The sequence below is a fragment of the Trematomus bernacchii genome, unplaced genomic scaffold (assembly GCF_902827165.1).
Source record: "Trematomus bernacchii unplaced genomic scaffold, fTreBer1.1, whole genome shotgun sequence".
In the NCBI taxonomy this organism is placed as follows: domain Eukaryota; kingdom Metazoa; phylum Chordata; class Actinopteri; order Perciformes; family Nototheniidae; genus Trematomus; species Trematomus bernacchii.
Genome location: NW_022987698.1, coordinates 14,487,080 through 14,508,256, shown reverse-complemented (window position 1 = coordinate 14,508,256; position 21,177 = coordinate 14,487,080). Strand labels below are relative to the sequence as shown.

Genomic DNA, 21,177 nt, shown 5'->3' with positions numbered 1-21,177 from the left:
TCACCATGTTTTTAGGTATAAAATGTTATATAATTCAGGCTATGAATTATATATGACCAAACCCTTCTGTAAAAGCCTTCATAATATTGATAGGAATATAACTGGAAGGTTTGGTGTATGTAACTGCTGAGTGATTCTACAATTTAGGGTACATTCCATGTCCATTGATGTCCATTGATGATAATTATAATTATTCTAACTATTTTCTTCAAAAATATCATATTTTGCCTATTATTGGAAAGCATGTTATAATATCACACAAACATTATGTGCATCCTATGCTTTATTTAGCTTGAAATGTGTCATGATGTTCTTAAATTGTCAGTTTTTGCTATGTCCGTTTTTCAGTTGAGGGTGTCTTGGATTCAAAATAATGAATAAAAACCATTAAAGTAAATTTAAAAAATGATTCATTTATTTCAAAAGTCTAAATACTAAAGAATAATAACATATTTTTAATTGATTTCCCCCTTTAAATAATTTAAATATCTTAATATATGAATGTCCGCAAAAGTTCTGTCAACTATGTTACTAACAGAACTTCCCCCTTTAACTCAAAAATGGTTTGTCCCAATACCATGTCACCAGCATCACATGATGCCATGTTCCTCTTTGGCAGACATTTTGAACACACTGTGGTGATTGTCCTCTACATTTTTACAATATTTTATGTATAATAGCACATGGTCAATTAATATACTCATTGACAATCAACAATGTTACGTACATTGTTATGGTTTACAATTGTTTAATGATTTTAATTCAATTATATGTGCAAATGTGATGTTAACCTGTTCAAGAAAATGACATGTGGTCATCCAGGCAAGGCCTACCATTGAAATGATGGGTCAAAATAGGGAAATTGTCAACTAGGTTACCTGTCAACTGAGTTACCCAGTACTGTAATAACTGTAGTAACTTAGTTGACAGGTAACCTAGTTGACAATTTGTACGACATGTAGACGTCATTACACATCATTATCAATGGAATTTTGCACTTCTGCCTTGAAATTAACATAGTGCTGATGGTTAATAATGTGTCCAGTCAACTATGTTATTTGCGTCAAATGTTTGACTTTCATTGTCAACTATGTTGCACCTCATTTTTTCAAATTTAAAATATCTAAAATAGTGCTTCTGATATCCTTTATAGTATAATGTATATCTACACAGGTTGGAGTTTTACATGACATCTATTAAAACTATCAAAATGACCTGTATGGTAGTTTTATAATACAAAATATCCCTAAACTTAATGACAGTGCTGAACATATCACATGAAAAAACAAAACTTTAATACAATTATTTTTTAAACTTTAAAAAATCTTTGGATATATGGTAGAATAGACTCAAGAGCCTTTCAAATTTGATTTTACTTGAAGTGCAGGACTTAATCAAATGATTGTAATGACATCAAGTTTGTCCGTAACATAGTTGACAAACTGAGTAGTGAAAACATCCTTTCCCTTAAAATAAAAAAATATATAAAAATGTTTAAGCTTTGCAACTAGTGGATATGTTACACTGAGGAATATACTAACTTGAACCACTGATTGTTCTATCTATACATTTTATTTGGCATTAGTAAATAATTATGCACATTTACAGATATTTTACATGATATGAGTGATAACACGTGTTATAAGGGCTATTTCGCACAATAGGTGTGCCTTGAGATTTTTACTTGTCCTTTGGTGTGCCTTGGGCACAAAAAGTTTGGGAACCACTGCTGTAGAGAAATGTAAACGTTCACCATCCCCCACCCGCCTACTGTATGTTGCTTTTTGACATGTAAATGGGTAACTACCCCCCTCTGAGTGAATACCTGTTGTACCTGTCCGGGGCTAAGCCCATAGGACGATGCTCTGATGTCATCACCCTCGCACATTGGTCATATGTTTACAAAAAACGATGTTAACACTTTCTCGTTCTTAATATATGCTATATTTAGGGTCGATATGTGTTGAATTTACTTTAAAATAGCAGATCACTGTGATTCACTTCTCCGCGGCTCCTCCGTGCAGAGAGGCCCCCCCCCCGTTGACAATTCACGAGCGTCTAACTCTCTCCCCCCTGTGAAGAGATATCACAGGGGGGGGTTGGGACACACACATTCCGATGGCCAATTCGTTTTAAACAAAGAGTGGGGTGGGGGCTGGTGAACGGTATGGTCAATGTTTGTAAACACTGTGACATTTTGACTTTATTTGATCATTTCAGTTAAAAACGTTCATATTTCATATTACTGTTTTGCCTGGCTGGACCTGTAATTTACAGGAAAGGAGTGCACGCTACTAAAGAGACACGCTACCATGGAAACCAAACAATGGTGTTGCTGTATTGAAGTCTGAGTGGAAACAGTCATATTTGGAGCGTTATGTTAGAATGAAACAGCGAGGTCGTGACTCACAAAAAAAAAGTGTTACTTCACTAACTGTAAGCTTGTCACTCAGAGTAACCTACAGTTAACTTAACTGTTGGAAAAGAAAGATCAGAGTTAGGAGTGTGAACACACAGCTGAGAGCTGCCGTTTCATTCTGACTGTTTAAAAAACGGTAACAACGGACTATTTTTCTTAGCGGATGCATGTAAATTTAAATCAATACATAGAACTATGTTTTAAATCAATAAAAATATTTTCTAAATCCATAAAAGCATTTTAATTAATATTGGGAGTCATGTCGTTACTTTGTTGAGAATGTGGCCATGTAATAAGCGGGATAATTTGCAGCGACTTGGTCATTATGGGGAAAAATAACACCCAGGGATCAAGATCCCTCCGCGACGCGGAGGGATCAGTAATTTTTAGTGAATTACTGAGTTTAGGCACGTTAATAACATTTTAATGAAGTTGAATACAGTATATTCATATTTGTCAGTGATTTCATGTCAATTCGGCGAACATAAACGATTAAATTAGGATTAAAAATCGAGAGCCGGCTGCTGTTCGTTACGGTAACCCAACTAGGACACTTGACACAGTGGCTTTTGGCAAAGCACACAAAGAAAACAAAAAAAAAACCGAGAGAGATGAATTATTGTTATTACAACGTGACTTCACTATTATTTAACAACTATTTTTATTGGGTTCTTTTATTTGGGGTTAAGTACATTGTCAGAATAAGTGAGAAATGGATTTAACTTCTGTTAGACAGCTATCATACTGAATAAATATTTATGCAAAAATGTATGGCATTAATAATGTATATCTAATTACATTTAAAAATGTATGGCATTAATAATGTATATCTAATTACATTAACTGTGAATGTCTTTCATTTTATTTAAAATGAAATAAAATTACATAAAACATTTTCCATAAAAAAGTTGATTCAAGAACAAATCAGTACTTTTCTTATATGACTATTATTGCTAAATTTGAAAGGTCTTTACCAGCTTTGGAATTATATATATATATATATATATATATATATATATATATATATATATATAGCACCTTCTGCCATCCCATCTCTACTGACATATGGATCTTAACAAAGATCCGCTATACATTAGTACCAGATATACTGTACACGGACATTTTAGTGAACCAGACCAGCTGTTTCCGCCGGGTCTTCGCTTCCCGGGCATCACGTTGTTTACAAGTGTGTTCAGATGCTAAATGACAAGTGCAAGTGACAATTGTTGTCGTCTTCTCTGTGAACGTTTTTTTCTCCGTTATTTTGCCATTTTCAGATTTAAATTTCGAGCGGAAAGCTAACCAGGAAGTAATAATTACTTAAGCGGAGAACGGAGAAAGTAAACGTTACAGCAGGCATAACAACAGCCGGTGTTTATTTTATTATAATATTCAAGAACAAATCAGTACTTTTCTTATATGACTATTATTGCTAAATTTGAAAGGTCTTTACCAGCTTTGGAATTATATATATATATATAGCACCTTCTGCCATCCCATCTCTATATATAATATCTATCCGTGACATATGGATCTTAACAAAGATCCGCTATACATTAGTACCAGATATACTGTACACGGACATTTTAGTGAACCAGACCAGCTGTTTCCGCCGGGTCTTCGCTTCCCGGGCATCACGTTGTTTACAAGTGTGTTCAGATCGTTCAGATGCTAAATAAAAGTTTAGCTTGTACTTTTGATACCCCGCCTCTCGGCACCACAACATCCAGTTTACTGTATTTCACATGAGCGATGTCGAACATTGAAAAGTCCTTATAAAATCTCTGTTATTAGATCAGTACTTTTCTTATATGACTATTATTGACTTGAACACTGAGAATGTATTTATTAACTTCAGACATTTGAAATATTTGAAATCAGATGAAAACAAACTGTAACGGACCCTGCCGTGTTATCTATGATTACTATGCCTTACTGTACATTCATAATTTCAGCCGGAGGTAGGTGGTAGGCGTTGCGGAGGAGCAGATTGCGAGTGAGGTGCCTGTTCTAAACGAACTATTCCAGCTGTTATAAAGCATTAAATAAAAAGTAAGCAAGGAATACAGAATGTTTCGTTACGTAACTTTGTTGAGAATGTGGCCATGTACATGTAATACATGGGATCATTTGCAGCGACTTGGTCATTGTGGGGAAAAATAACACCCATCCTGATCGTTTCAATGAAGTTGAATACAGAATATTCATATTTGTCAGTGATTTCATGTCAATTCGGTGAACATAAACATCAATGATGATGATTAAATTAGGATTAAAAATCGGGAGAGCCGGCTCGTTCGTTTTTTCCGACTAAACAACATCTATTATTTAGAAGTTGATTTCACATGACTCCAGTGTGGAACCCCACTGCACCCCCTGGTGGATCAATGATCCATTGCAGCTGGCTTCACAATAATTAAATGTATTTATCATGGGGGCGGTATCAAGTCTGACTGGGGGCCGGCCGGCCATCACGGAACGTGCATGAACCGATCACGACCCTCGCACTTTAAACTGTCCAAAATAAGACGCTTCATCTGTATGGCAACCCTTGTTATATAAACACAGGCTCCGCCCTCTACTGGACTCTATGGGTACTCCCCTTGATCCTATCATGCAAGCATTCATCCACTGAGACTTTCTAGACGTAGCCGGCCCCGGGGCGGGCCTACCTGAATGCGCGCGCATCTCACCGCATAAAAGGAGGCCTCGCCTCCTGACTGTCATCCTTTACTTCTCTTCAGCAAGTAGCATAGGACAGACAGGGCCCCTGAGTAGAGGGCTCCGCCTGTGTTTATATAACAAGGGTTACCATACGTATCCCCTCGTTATATCTCTCACAGGCTGTTTACACGCGCTGTCGTCCCACAACAACACTGTTCCATCTCACTGTCTCTGACCGGCTTTCTGGTTAGCAGCCGCTGCGCCTCACTCACCTCTCCCTCGGTCGTAACCGTGGAGAAGGTTGGGCCCAGTGCGCGTCACGTCCCCCGGGGCCGGGGGCCCGGGGAAAAACGTAAGCGCATTATGCCCGGGGAGGGGGTCAGATGCCCACTGACCCACAGCCCCCCTCCCTCCTCACCAGTCCTGCGTTGCCCCAGCAAGCACAGACGATGAAAAGGAGCCAGACATGTCCAAGAGATAAAACTTTATGAAGGGGCCTGGCATTGACCAAGACGCCGCCGTGCATATGTCCTCCACACTCACGCCATTAAATAAGGTTGTTGACACAGCCATGGCTTGTGTAGAGTGTGCACGGACCCCCGTGGGGAAGGCTCTCCCCGCCTGTCCGTAGGCATGTGCAATGCACTCACAGAGCCAGCCTGCCAGCCTGCCAGGCGTTTCTTGGACAGAGCTTTCCCGATCACCCCGCCCCCGAAAGCACACAAACAACTGTTCAGTGCGTCTAAGGACAGCCGTGTGCTCCACATAACATGCCAGCGCACGCACCGGGCAGAGGAGGTGTAATTTAGCCTCCCTCGCCCCACTATGGGGTGGAAGATTAAAGCCCCCCAACTGAATAGCCCTCAACCTGAACGCACTCCTTAGGCTCTTGGGCACAAAGGAGGGGTTCGGTCTGAGTGTCGCCCCGCTCTGGTCACCCCGGATCATTAAACAACTCGGGTGCACCGATAGAGCGGTTAACTCGGACACTTTTTTGGCTGACGTTAAGGCAGTGGTTCTCAAATTGGGGGGCACAGAGGCATGACAGGGGGGGCGCGAGAGACCAGGAGGAAAAATAGTTATTACAAAATTTAAATTAAAAAAGAAAATATCATAATTTGAAAAATTATTGATTCGAAAATAATATGATACAGTACAGTACTATTACGTCTGGGTCTCTGTGTTTCATTAAAGCTCGGCTCTGTGTGTGTGTGGAACAAGCCATTTTGTGTGGGTGCGCGAGCGAGAGAGAGAGAGCGCACCGGTACCGGAGATCGTTGTTGTTAGCTTCTGGTGCTAGCGAGCTACGCTAACGGATATAAGGAGTTTTTTCAACAACAAAGTGGAGGAGAGTCCTCTCCTGTCAGAGAGAGAGACTCAGTGAACTAAGGACTCTCTCAGTGTTATCTCAGTGGGTCTCAAACGTTTTGGTCACCATTAATGTAAACAATTATTTCCGAGGCACACGTTTATATGATCATTATAGTTATAAAAAAATAAGAGAATAAATGAAAAACAGGTATGAAATACTATATGACATTAAAAAAAGAATAAAGTTTAAAAGGGTAATTTGTAAAATATCCATAAAGAAATAGTAAATCTGTTTACAGTTCTGTTTCATATGGGTGTTGAGAGAGGTATCCATAGATCTCTTCATTTTGCTCTCAAACTGCACCAGATTGATGCTTTTAACTTCAATATTTAAAAATCTTCCCGGGGGAGCTTGCGCCCACACACCACCTATAAAAATAGCACTTTACCCCTGCTTACACCTATATGCCGTGAGCTGATTATCGAGCCTTCATTGTAACAGTCGCGGGTACATTGTGTATACAGTATGCGTGCGGAGTGTTGCAGTAGAAAATTCAACTGTAGCGCCCGGTACATTAATGGGAAACCCTAAATGTTTGAGCACCCTCTATGAAACGTCAAGCTACCCCACAGCACCCCCAAAATAAATCTCTGGCGCCGCCACTGAGCCTGACTATTTGTGTTGGGGGGGGGCCCGACTTTTTTTTTTCTCCGAAGGGGGGGCCTGACAGAAAAAGTTTGAGAACCACTGCGTTAAGGCAAGTAGCAACGCTGTCTTCCACGACAGTGCTTTCAGGGAGGAGAGCTCCAGAGGCTCAAAAGGTTCTGTGACCAGAGCCTCGAGCACCAGCGGCAGGTCCCACTGCGGGGCGGAGGCGCACACTACTGGGCGCAGCCTCCTGACCCCCTGTAAAAACCGCAACATTAGTGGCTGAGAAAAGGCTGACTTGCCGCCAAATCCCTCATGGCAGGACGAGATGGCTGCTGCATACACTTTCACTGTGGAATGAGCAAGCCCTCTGTCCACCAATAACTGTAAGTACGACAAAATAGATCCCAACTCACAAGATAGGGGCTCTATTTTCCGCGATAAAGCTGTGGTACTCTCTGGTGACCCGTCCCGCCGCAAAACTCCCTACGAAGGGAAGCTCTGCCTATGGGGGGTCGACACAGAAAGGGCCGACTCTCTACTGAGGTCCTTGAACGCGCTGCGGCGCTGCAGACCGTAAGCGGGTCCAGGTTGGCCGCCACGTGGTCGGACCCCAGGCACTCAATGCATTGGCGGTGGGGGTCGGCGCCTTCCATGGCGCCCGGACACGAAGGACAGGGGCGCTGCTCCAGCAATGGTGAGTCCATTCTCTTCGTTTTTGTTTCAATTCTATCCGTCTCTCTTCACTCAGTTGTGTCTCTCTGTCTTGCTGAAGAAAAAGGGATGACAGTCAGGAGGCGAGGCCTCCTTTTATGCGGTGAGATGCGCGCGCATTCAGTTAGGCCCGCCCCAGGGCCGGCTACGTCTAGAAAGTCTCAGTGGATGAATGCTTGCATGATAGGATCAAGGGGAAGTACCCATAGAGTCCAGTAGAAGGCGGAGCCTGTGAGAGATATAAAATTTCCTTTCAGAGAAACGCGCTGCAGTTTCAAAAACGAAATATAAAATATATATAAATATGAAAACACAAATAATACGTTTATTTAGGAACAAATGTTCCAAAACACACGCAAATGAAGAAACATCTTCACCAACTTGAAGCAGCATGAGTGGAAAACATGCACCAACTTGACAAAACATGCGTAGCGTTTACTAGAAGTGTTGCATAAACGAAATGCTGCATCATAGCTACATGCAAAGTCTCAGATGCTACATTGTAGTTAACACTCATCTCGCAAAAATGTTAAAGGTGGGGTAGGTAAGTTTGAGAAACCGGCTCGAGATCGCTAGAATTTGAAAATACACAGCCGCAAAAAATCTGCCACTTCCTTATAGAGCCCCTCCTCCAACACACACGAACGCGCACATGACCAATGAGGGCACGAGATAAGTTTGTGCCCCGATGGAAGGCTGACAGGCAGGTAGGCCGGCTAAAATGATTGGTCGTACTTTTTACAGTACTACGGCTTCCACAGATGACATTTTTTTATGGATTTTTTGTCAAAGCACTTAAAATATTTATTGCTATCGGGATGTTAACCTGTTAAGCACCAAGCCTGTTTTTCATGTTTCAGGCTCGAAAATGACATGCCCAAAACAAATGACTACAACTTAACTTCTAAAAGGGTTATATGAATAATTTCTTTAATCAAAGCAAGGTTACATCTGTGAGTTGGATGTAGAAGTGTCAGAATCAATATAAATGTTTTTTATTTTAAAGAAAATTCAGATTTTACATAGTAAAAAACTGTAAATTATAGTGTCCGTCCAAAGATTATTTTTTACAGATAGTGAAAACTACCCTTGGATGATGGGTTAGTAGACTAAAAGCTTTAGGAATCCAAAGTACAACAGATAATAAGTACCCTGTATCAAGATTGATGCAAAACAAGTGACATTTGACCTTTTTAGAGAGGTTTAGCCAAAACCACCCCACCTCTGAGGTGATTTGAAAATATACCGTTAGAGCCAATAGAATCGAAGGGGGAGGCTCACACACACACACATTGTGAAGAGAAAAGGTGCGGGCTGCGCGCATGTAAATGTAAAGCAGAGTGGAGCTACATTCTAGCTCTGGCATTTGGAAACAAAAAAGCAGTTTTATTGCTTATGGATTATCAGAAATAATTTCAAAGAGGGCACAGATACATTGGATGAACCTATGGATTAACTGCAGCATCGTTTTTTTATCGTTTTAATGCCATTGAAGACCAGTTTTGACCAAGGTAAGCCATGTTAGCGTTTCTAGCTACTTAGCTCCACATGTTATGATGTACGCTTTCGTTTATAGCGTCGCAAATGTTTATCACTGAGTGTTGAGGTGGGCACCACTAGATTCAGTGTCTCCAAGACACCAAAAACGAGTGGTTGGCTATGCATCTAGGATAAGTAATAAGGGAGTTATTGTGAGTTTAAGTGCCGTTTTAGGTTAAATTTTTTCGCTCGTGGCTAATTCAGAGGCTGAGTGCTAGCATTGTGGGTTTTTTTTTTGTTTTTAATTTAAAAAGATCAGTTAGCTGAGTTTCTTCCCGTTACATGGATATAAAACATTCATAGTTTTATTAAATATTAAGATTCCTTAGACGTTGTTTCCTGCAAATGACGCGTTTATCCGCCCGGTACCGGGCGGATGGTGCGTAACAGGTTAAGAGCATTCCATGGAATATAACAAAAAGTGTATCTCGAGCCGGTTTCTCAAACTTACCTACCCCACCTTTAAATACCCACCAGGATATGACGGAAAAGGAGGTACATTAGAACACGACAAGAACTATAATTAGAGATCGGTGAAAAAAGGTTATTTATTCCTTTTTAGCAACGGTCATCTTGCAAAGCAACCTCCACTACAGCATAGCAGTAGTCAGTAATTACACCTGTTGAAATCTAAGTCGCCTTAAAGAACATCCAGTTATAGAAAACATGTTTACTGATGATTCAATCCGCAGATGCTTATATTTGTAATTTTCACTGGTGAAAGTAATAGCAGATAAACATGAGAAACGTCTATGTGAATAATTTGAACTCAGGTCTTTGCTAATAAAAAAGAAAAAGGGGAAAAAAAAGTCTATGTATTTATCAACCTTTAAAAGCTAAAACATGATGCTAAAAACTAATGCAATATCTTGTGATAATTTTGCTGTGAAAACTTTTCTTTACTTTGGTACTTTATTCTGAAAGAACAATCACAATTGTAATGATACATTTTAATATTAAATCAAATCTGTTTCCAGTTTTTGGTCTACTGTACCTGTGCAGTTGGGGCCATAGTGGCCGACGGTACACAGTTCGCATGCTTTTCCAATGAAACCTTCATGGCACTTGCATCTTCCTGAACCACTCATACCATCGTCGCAGTCACCATGGTTACCACAAGGAGCCTCCAGGCCACCTGGACAAACTGAAACACACCGGGAACGAGTCAAAAGACAAAGGACAAACAAAATATATAAAAATGTCCCTGGGCCTAAAGCCAAATCCTTTGGATCACATTTTGATTTGACAAACACAAGCTTACCCAATGATGGAAAATTACTTAGTTAACCTACTTTGGTACTTTAACCTGTTAAGCCCTGAGCCTGTTTTTCAGGTCTCAGGCTCGAAAATGACATTCCCAGAACAAATGACCATATCTTCCCTTCTAAAAGGGTTAAATGAATAATCTTTTTTCTCAAAGTAATGATAAACCTGTGAGTTGGATGTAGAAAAGTCAGAATCAATATAGATGTTTTTTATTTTAAAGAAAATTCTGATTTTACATAGTAAAAAACTGTAAATTATAGTGTCCGTCCAAAAAGAATTTTTTACTTATAGTGAAAACCACCCTTGGATGATGGGTTAGTAGACTAAAAGCGTTAGGAATCCAAAGTACAACATATAATAAGTACCCTGTATCAAGATTTATGCAAAACAAGTGACATTTGACCTTTTTAGAGAGATTTAGCAAAAAGAAACCACTTCTGGGGTCATTTGGGTGGATTTTCCATATCTCTGGCCCCCCTTGCTCGATTTTGATGGTTGACACCTCTTTCTGACCGTTAGAGCCAATAGAATCGAAGGGGGAGTCCCTCACACACACACGTTGTGAAGAGAAAAGGTGGGGGCTTCGCGCATGTAATTTAGCATCAGAGTGAACCTATCTTTTTTTATTTTTTATATATATCTGTTGTAATTTATTGTCTTTTATTGTGATTGTAGTAATGTGTTTTTATTACATGTACAGCACTTTGGCTCGACCAAAAATCGCTTTTAAATGTGCTTTATAAATAAAACCTAATTTGATTTGATATCTCTAGCTTTGACATCTGGAAACGGAAAAGCAGTTTTAATGCTTATGGATTATCAGAAATCATTTCAAAGGGACACAGACACATTAGATTAAGCTATGGGTTAACTTCAGCAGCGTTTTTATCGTTTTAATGCCATTGAAGACCACTTTGGAGAGACTACAGAGCCAAGGTAAACATTTTTGCATTTTTAGCTACCTAGCGTCACCTGTTTTGATGTCCGTTTTTGCTTATAACGTCGCAAATACGTATAATTCAGTGGTAATGATTCTGTGTCACCTCACGATGTGTTGGATGTGGTGAAAAGATAAATAATAAGGTTTTGTGAGTGATTTTCGGTGCAGTAAGGTGTTAGCATTTTTCGCTCGTTGCTAATTCAGAGGCTCAGTGTTAGCATTGTGGGTTTTCTTTAAAAAAAAAAAAAAAAAGATCAGTTACAGTAGATGAGTTTCTTCCCGTTACATGGATATAAAACATTCATAGTTTTATTAAATGAACATGCCCTCAGACACTGTTTCCTGCAAGATGTTGCGGCAGTACCCCGGTACCGGGGTCTCTCGGGCTTAACAGGTTAATGAAGTTCAAATACAAGTTCAAGTTATTTTCTTTGCATTTCATTTTAGTTGCTTCTATTCCCCGATATTACAGGTAAGGCAAGGTAAGTTCAATTATATAGCACATAGACAAACATACTTTAAAGAATTAGGAATTCTGCATGAATAAAGAAGACGTTCATAACCAACACCAAACATTTCTGAGCATAAATACAATCTAGTGAAGTGAAAAGCCTTAGTGAGGCTATAAAAAACAACACCACGAATGACTTCATGTTTGCACTTCTAAACTAGAGGGAACTCAGCATGATGACGTTTATTATGGCGATGGTGGCGGAGCCCATAGGCAGTGGCGGATATTGATATGGGCGACATGGGAGGTTGCCCAGGGCGGCATTTTGACGGGGGCGGCACAAGCGCAATGAAAAGAAATGCACCAATATGCATTTTCCAAAATAAACGAAGGGGCGGGACATCTCTAAGCGGTAGAGCAGACTGGGCTCTGGTTTCAGACAGAGGGTGAAAGGAGGTGCTGCAGCACAGGCAGTATGAGAAAAATAAAGAGCTTTTTGAAAATTAAAGCATGGAAACATGTCACAGTAGAGACACTAAATACAAATATGAACCTGAAAATGAGCATAATATGGCCCCTTTAAACTAAATATATAGTGCAAATTAAAGAGCAACTTGCAGGTTAGAGACCCCAGTGAATAAATGTGTAGGAAAATTATGTATACACTAGATTTTCAAAAAAATATACATAAATATACACTACAGTGACATCTGGCGTCGTTTTTGTAAGACATTTTTACTTCCGCATAAAAAAAGACCTCCCGCATGTAACGTCACATCAGGGAGAGCGGCCGGTCTAACGTATGAATAAACATGGTTCACAATGTTAGTTTTGACACAGAAGAGGTTGAAAATGTATATTCGTATGCATATGACGGACCACAACCTTATAATTATGAGCCTGCTAGGCGTCCAAGAGACCAGGAGCAGCCAAGGATTAGAAGGAATAACGGCCATCGGAGAGAAATGGAGCTGTGGTGTGAGGAGAATCAGTGGAGAACAGGGCAGCTGTCTTGGTGAGTGACCGGCGTTAGCTACAGTTAATGTTAGCTAACGTCGGTCACATCACAACATTGTAAAGTTAGCTATCATATATCAGGCTATAACTAAAGTAGTATTGATAATATAGTAACGTTACTGGCAGGACTGTTGATACTGATCCCTAACAGCTCTCGCGTTACCTAATGCAACTCCACACTACGTCTTACGGTGCTGTGTACCGGAGGGGAGAGAGAGAGGAGCGAAGGGGGGGGAGAGAGCGAGAGCAGCGAAGGGGGGGAGAGAGATGTAAAACGGTTTCCTGATAAACGTTTTGTTTGATAGGTGCTTGTGTGGGAAATGCCAGCCCATGGCCTCTGGAGAGAGTATGTGCTGCAGGGGGGTGGATGCACCTCGCACAACGCACCCAGGAACGAAAGCTAGCTCCGGTCCTTTTCCTGTTAGGGAAACTGTGGACTCGATGTCCTGACAGGCTGGAGTTTGTGCAACCTGCACAAACACAATAGCTCACCATGATTAATAATGGTGAAATGCAATGTAAAATTACCGAAAAAATACCAGCTCACTAAATCACAACCGCTCAAACCAACTACCAACTACTACCGTGAATTGGGCAGAGAAGGGCCGTTTCTCAATGTTGAGTATACTGTACCTGCTGCAGAGCCACTATTTCAAGTATACTACGTCATCGAGTGGCGCCGAATGCTGGGCATTTAACATGCATTTAAACAGTCCTTCGGCTGTAGCTCCCCTATGTGACGTAATATGACAAAAAAAGTTTTTAGTAGCAGAGCTCAAAACGGCTCCTTTCCCCTCTGAATTCCTGCCCTTACGTCTCGTAAAACAGATGAAATCCTGCATTAACTTTTTTAATTGTAATTTTCAGGCAAGGTTAAGCATAAATGTAGTAAAAAAAAAACCTGCAAGTTGCTCTTTAAGTCCCAATCAGAATGTTGCCCTCTAGAGGATGAAACCTAGACTTGACAGACCTTTCGTCGAGCACAAACCCTTAAAGGGGACCTATCATGCGAAATGCACTTTTGTACGTCTTTTATACATGAATATGTGTCCCCGGTGTGTCAGGGAACTCACCAAGTGTCAGAAAACACAACCCTCTCTCTTTTCCTCCATACCCAAATCTCTAAAAACGGGGCTGCAACGGATCTGATTATTATTTGAATTTTTCTGACGTCAGAAAAGGGGTGCTCCGCCTATATGGGCAACTCTCCACCTATCAGGGGAATGAGAGACCGCTCGAAAGGATGGCTAAAATGCATGATCTGTTTGGTATTTTTAAAAAAAAACTTCACAGACATGTTTTATATAGGTATGGCCCTACAATATATGTTTCAAATATAGCATGATAGGTCCACTTTAATTTAATCTGGCTTCGTATGATTAAAAGCAACACGATCATCGACCCGACACAGTCCCCCATTGTTGTTGTTGTGAGCGCCGTTGGGGAGAAAATCAGCGACGTAAACGGTGACGTCATGACACAGCCGCGGCAGCACCAGTCGGGCTCTGGGCGGTGTGAAAAAAAACGGTTCCGAACCAGAAGAGCGCAAGTACGCTAGAATGGGAACCGCGTTGAAAGGGGTAAATACTGTAGCCTTAAGAGTGCACAAGATTATCTGCAGACTTCTGTAGGCTGAATAACATAAATGTCTCACTACAGGAGCATCGTCCCAATGTGTCTTCCTACCTTGACAGTCTCGGCTGTAGTGGTTTTTGCAGCACTTTGGGACCCACGAAGAAACCTGACATACTCTCTTACAGCCCATGCGACTGAAAGGATCGTCCAGGGTAAACCAAGGTTGGGGTCGAAACCTTGAGGTTCTCATGTTTGTACAACGCTCCCTTTTTCCCTGGAGGAAGACAGGATCAACATTTATCTCGACAGAGCTTATGTATTATAGAAGAGAACATTACATTACATGTCATTTAAGTATTGCAAATTGACTTACACTAAGTGCAATCAAACATAAGGATACACAATTAAAACAGCAAGAATCCCAGTGCATTCACTTTCAATAGACCAAATATTTAAAATGTTACATACAGGGATGCAATTTCTTAGTTTTTTTACTTGGGTTCGGAATTTCTAGCATTTCTTACCGTGTCGGGGTAGTTGAATGGGCAGGTTGGAGGGAAGAGGCAGCGTCCACAGCGCCCCTGAGACATTTCAAACAAAAAAGGGTTCAATACAACTTCCAAAACAAGGACAGAGGCATTCATCTGTTTGCATCTCACAAATGTATCTATTAAAACAATAAGCAGTATTTTATTTCACTGCACAGCATTTTTATTTTAGCTCATCTTATTCTATTCTACTTGTATATAGTTAACTTCTCCTGCATTACTTGCACGTTTGCCATGCAACATTCTCTTGCACTATTTTATTTCATAATAAATGTTATAGTATTGGTAATTATTTAATTACTGAAGTATTAACATTTGTATCGTTAGTTTTAAAGCAGAAGAAGCATTTTAGTAAAAGGGTTATCCGAACTAACAAAGGTGGTTCTGTTGTTCAGGCTGTCGCAGAGCGCTCCCAGACCCGGTGGTTCCAGTAGCTGGTCAATGCCGTAGGCCAAGCCCTCTTTGAAGTTCAGGTAGCGCTCCACTACCCTGGCTGCATTCCCATTAATCCACACTGCCCCCTGAACACACACACAAAAACAATAACTTTTAAAAACAGTCCAACAGAGAGCCAGAAACCACTGAATAGAATATTTCTCACCACCAGGGTCTTGTCACAGTTGTACTTGATAGTGGATCCGTGCATGGTGCGAAACGCAGACAATAAATCAGGCTGAGCCACACCCATCACCTACACACACACATACAAAAAAAGGGGCTGATTGTGGATTACAGGAAGCAGCAGAGAGAGGGACTACGGTGGAGAGTCAGCAGCTTCAGGTTCCTCGGTGTCCACATCACTGAGGACCTGACATGGACTCATCACACTAACACCATCACCAAAACAGCTCAACAGCGGCTCTTCTTCCTCCGCAGGCTGAGGAGGTTCAACATGGACTCCAGGATACTCTGCAACTTCTACAGGTGTACCATAGAGAGTATCCTGACCTTCTACAGGTGCACCATAGAGAGGATCCTGACCTTCTACAGGTGCACCATAGAGAGGATCCTGACCTTCTACAGGTGCACCATAGAGAGGATCCTGACCTTCTACAGGTGCACCATAGAGAGGATCCTGACCTTCTACAGGTGCACCATAGAGAGTATCCTGACCTTCTACAGGTGCACCATAGAGAGGATCCTGACCTTCTACAGGTGCACCATAGAGAGGATCCTGACCTTCTACAGGTGCACCGTAGAGAGGATCCTGACCTTCTACAGGTGCTCCATAGAGAGGATCCTGACCTTCTACAGGTGCACCATAGAGAGGATCCTGACCTTCTACAGGTGCACCATAGAGAGCATCCTGACCTACAGGTGCACCATAGAGAGTATCCTGACCTTCTACAGGTGCACCATAGAGAGGATCCTGACCTTCTACAGGTGCACCATAGAGAGGATCCTGACCTTCTACAGGTGCACCATAGAGAGCATCCTGACCTTCTACAGGTGCACCATAGAGAGTATCCTGACCTTCTACAGGTGCACCATAGAGAGTATCCTGACCTTCTACAGGTGCACCATAGAGAGCATCCTGACCTTCTACAGGTGCACCATAGAGAGTATCCTGACCTTCTACAGGTGCACCGTAGAGAGCATCCTGACCTTCTACAGGTGCACCATAGAGAGTATCCTGACCTTCTACAGGTGCACCATAGAGAGCATCCTGACCTTCTACAGGTGCACCATAGAGAGGATCCTTACCTTCTACAGGTGCACTATTTTTATTTATTTTTAGGACTATTTTTATTTTTGTAAAAATGTATGTCTTGTTATTGCACTGTTGAGGAACCTGTGACCTAAGTTTTACATTCATTGCATAACTACACCGTAGTTTTGTATATTATATGAAAATAAATTTTTGAATCTTGAAAAAAATATCTGATTACAACTACCTGGTCTGGAAATTGAAGCCAATACCTGAAATGTCAATCATCTCCAAAATCCAGCAGGGGGCAACTACAGTACACTAGAAGTGTATGAGAAAAATTACCCTATTCTCTATCAAATTAATACCTCATTAATTTTTAACATGAGTTCATGGTCTAAATAGTTCGTTTTACATCTTCTTCAGCGTGATGTTTATTTTGTAAGTTATGGTCCCATTTAGAGTAAACTAGAAGATAAACTAGCATATGCCTCAGGGCGTAGCTACCTTGTGACTGGCACGTTGCTGCCAAAGTGTTGTCGGAGAGCTCAGAAATTCTACCTAATCTACTGTACATGCTGACATCTTTTACGTACACAAAATCAGTGTACTACGCAGTTGGAATGCGCTACATATGCAATTTCAAATGATGCCTGACATCTTATCGACTAAATTATTTATTCAGAAAATAATTAAATAATTAAAAAAATCATAATATAACAATTTTTGGTTACAGCACAAAACTATTTGTTTTTGTTGAACATTCGGTTCCATCATGGATTTTTTGACTTTTTAAACAGTAACCTAATGTGGTAGGCCATCCTTGTCTGGGTCCAGAGCTTTGAAATCGTTCAGTCCATCAGGTTGACTATTTGTCTAGCTATGTAACATGAACAGCAATTTCTCTGTTAAAAGCAATATACCCAATTAGCATCTCTGAGGGACAAACGCTTAACCAATCAGTGACACAGGGCGGGACTAATAACATTGTCAAGCTGTATGCAATAAAAACATACATGGATTTTTTTGTATTTGCTTCCCTCCACTCTTGGCCTTATGTTAGACTGAATTGTTAAATATGTTTCCAGTCAACTCAATGAAGTGGATAGATTTAAAGGTCTAGACAAAGGCAACTACACTCCTACATCTTAGGCAAAGGCCTTCCTCCTCCCACCTTCTTCCTCTTCCTACCCTGGAGTTGCGGATGATGTGAGCCTTCACCAGGGCAGCCACTTGGTCTTGGTGTTCGGGGCTGGAGAGCCAGTGCTGTCTTTCAGCTGACAGTGAGTTCAGGGCATCATCTGTGGGCCAGAACATGGTGTACGGCTGGTGGACGGACATCTCGAGCACAGGGAGTAACCCCGCATCCTGCATAAAGAGTGGACCATAAAGATTACCATCAGCACGAACACTAGTGGGAAAAAAATTTAGAGGTGAAAACTGTATTAAAAGGAGGAGTTAAGGTGACCAGGTGCCAGCAAGCCACATGTGGGACAAAGAGTATGTTTGTGTTGGCCAAAGTGGGACATGCTACTGCGATGCTAAGAGGTACATTAGATTTCAATATAATATCCATCTAACCCTGAAAAATGAACCTTTTTATTGAAACCATTATGCAAGCAAAGGACCTAAATATATTCGGTTTGAATGGATTTCTTTTCCAACAAACACTGGTCCACATTGTATTCACCTCGACGCAAGAACGGGGGAAAAAAAGGGAAAATGTCAATCAAATCTCTCAAATTGAGGACACGGGACAAATGCTCAAAATGCTGTGCAGGTAGTAAGATAAGTAGTGATAGAAAGAAAAGAAGTGTTACGTGTGGGTAAATTAAGAGGCGGATTTCAGAGTGAGGAGGAGGCAGTGTAGGAGATATCAAATCAAAAAATGCAGGATGTTTTTTGTTCTTTCTTTTTGTTCACCTCCACAAGTTTGTAAAAGCGTCTGTAGCCATAAAACGCTGCAGCTGTGGTGAGGTTCATCTAAAAAGAGAGAGAAAGAGAAAGGTCACACTGCCTGACAGTCAATTCTAATAAATCAATCATTTATTATTTTCAATTAAACTCAGTCCACCTTGGTATACTGGATCCTGGGTTTGTCCTGCAGCTTGTAGGGCGTCAACATGGTGTCGATGTGGTGAATGACTCCATTCGATGTGGTGTAGTCACTCTTTATGATCTTCGATCTGTTGTTCACCCACACTGAACCCTGCAGGAGAGAGAGACAGGTGTGGAGACGGAGGAGGAGGCGTGTGTTGTGTCTCGTCAAAAATGTTAGTCTAGTCATGTTTCATGTTTTGTTAAAGGGCCCATGTCATGCTTTTCCGGTTATTACCCGTCCCCTTGTGTGTTATGAAGTTTGTTATGCATGTAAACGGTCTGCAGAGTCAAAAACCCTCAAAGTACACCCTGTAGTGAGTACAACTCTAACACAGAAAATACCTGTCTATGCTGCCCCAGAACGCCTCGTTGGAGATTTCTCATTTTCCATTGTTTACTTCCTGGGTACTGTGACATGTGAATACCCAGAGGCCACACCCTCTGCCAGCATTTCACGAAACAAAGCTTCCCAAACCTTTCAGCGATTCATGCCGGATATGTACAGCGTAGGGCACTGAAGAACGATGCTGTTCCTACTTTGTTTGGACCAGCGGGAGATTCGGGTACACAACCTGTAAGTATTCATTGTTGTTTGTGTATTTATGATGTTTAAAACAAACAAGGTATCTACCACGACTGTTTCAATGGGTAAACGTTTTTCGGGCTGCTAAATTGGGATCGCGGAGAAATGCTCTCCGCAGACCCATGCTCACAGCGTTATAAACCTTTTTCTTACTCAATATCAAGCCACACTTATTGTTTTTACTTCGGCTGTGAGTGTTTGTGTGTGCTCAGGATGAGTTTCGCTTGTTCTCGCTGTATCGCCGACACGGAAGCCTGTCCGCTCCTCGCAGCAGATCGCAGCAGTGAGCCTCGCAACTTCCCGACCAATCAGAGCACACTGGGCTCACAGGGAGGGGGGGGCAGGAGCTCCAACAAGCCGTTTAGGACAGAGAGTGAATACACATACTATACAGAGATGCTGTATGAGAAACCAATGTGAGTTTGGAACATTGCACAATGTAAATCTATTCTAGTAGACCTCAACAATGGAATTATGATCAGTAGAAATGGCCATGACATGGGACCTTTAAGTCATTTTTGTCTTGTCTCCCACTTTCTGTTTTATTTTGGTGCTCACCCTTTGTGTCTCATTCCAGAGGCCTGTACTACGAAGCCGGTTCAACATAACCTGGATATGTTTGAGTTAGCCGGTTGGCCTAATCCAAAACATACGCGCTCTCGCTACAGTAAGCGGGTGGTATTTGGAGCATTCGACCAATCTCAAACATGGACAAGCGTACTGACAGCGCAGTGTCATACTTCCTGAATGAAAAGTGAACTTTAATATTAGTCAAATATGAAGAAGTTAAACTTTAAACATCCATGACTTAAACACTTTATCCAGGATAAAAGCCACATAGCTGCACCTGCAAGGTGAATACAGCTGGTAAAAGAAAAGCGTTTGAATGCGTACATTAACAGGTTTATGATATCACTGCCCCGTCCAAGACACGAGTGGATCTGACTTTAATTACATTTGACTTGAGTGTTTCGTCAACTTAATGTGTTGCTTAAAATAATACTTCTGCATACAGTATGTGACACTGTGAGTGTTGCACGGCCAGATACGGCTCAAGAAGCTGACTCAAATAAGGAAATATATGATACATTATGATGTGATATGATATGAATGATAATGGGACACATCGACGTCTGCACTCACAGTGCCGCGGACTGTACTTAATGTTACTCTGATCCGGTTACTTATGTTGTGGCAGATATTTAAGTAAGCTTTCTTAACGCTAATGTTATAATAGTCAGATTGCTCTGAAGATGGGAGGGGATATTCTATTCATTTTCACGTTCACACAGTCAGTTGATTTTTGCCGGCCGTCTTTCCTGCAACGGCAGTTTTTCTGTATTTCCTCTATCCTGTAATATGACTTGATCGCTTTAAACTCCGCACACGGAGCTCTGATTGGTCAGCAGGCGGTGCTTTCACTGAGTTAATCTCTTAGCCTGCAACCTAACCTGCTCCGGAGCAGGTTAGCCGCTCAGCATAAGTTACCATGGAGATCTAGCCCGCTAAAAAGAGAACCAGCGTCGTAGGACCGGAAACCCCGAGTTTTCCCTGAAGTTAGCCCGCTAAGCGAAAATCCGGCTTCGTAGTACAGGCCTCTGGCCTCTGGTCCCTTGACTTCCTATCCTTGTGTGTGTGTGCCTGCTCTCATCAGCGTCAGCCCCGCCTCTGATTGTTTCCACCTGTGCCCAGTTACCTCTTGTTTAAAGTGCCCAGTTACCTCTTGTTTAAATTCCCCAGCCTTCCCTTGTCT

The 21,177-nt window shown here is 41.4% G+C and overlaps 1 protein-coding gene across 1 annotated transcript in view; it reads right to left on the bottom strand.

Annotated features, from left to right (window-relative positions):
* Positions 1 to 21,177, bottom strand: part of stab1 (stabilin 1) — a 112,667-nt gene that overhangs the window by 37,416 nt on the left and 54,074 nt on the right. The window contains 8 exon segments of the mRNA XM_034138739.1: positions 10,291 to 10,440; positions 14,657 to 14,819; positions 15,070 to 15,126; positions 15,468 to 15,614; positions 15,695 to 15,784; positions 17,933 to 18,109; positions 18,665 to 18,724; positions 18,816 to 18,950. Of these exon segments, the coding sequence (XP_033994630.1) occupies positions 10,291 to 10,440; positions 14,657 to 14,819; positions 15,070 to 15,126; positions 15,468 to 15,614; positions 15,695 to 15,784; positions 17,933 to 18,109; positions 18,665 to 18,724; positions 18,816 to 18,950 (979 nt within the window).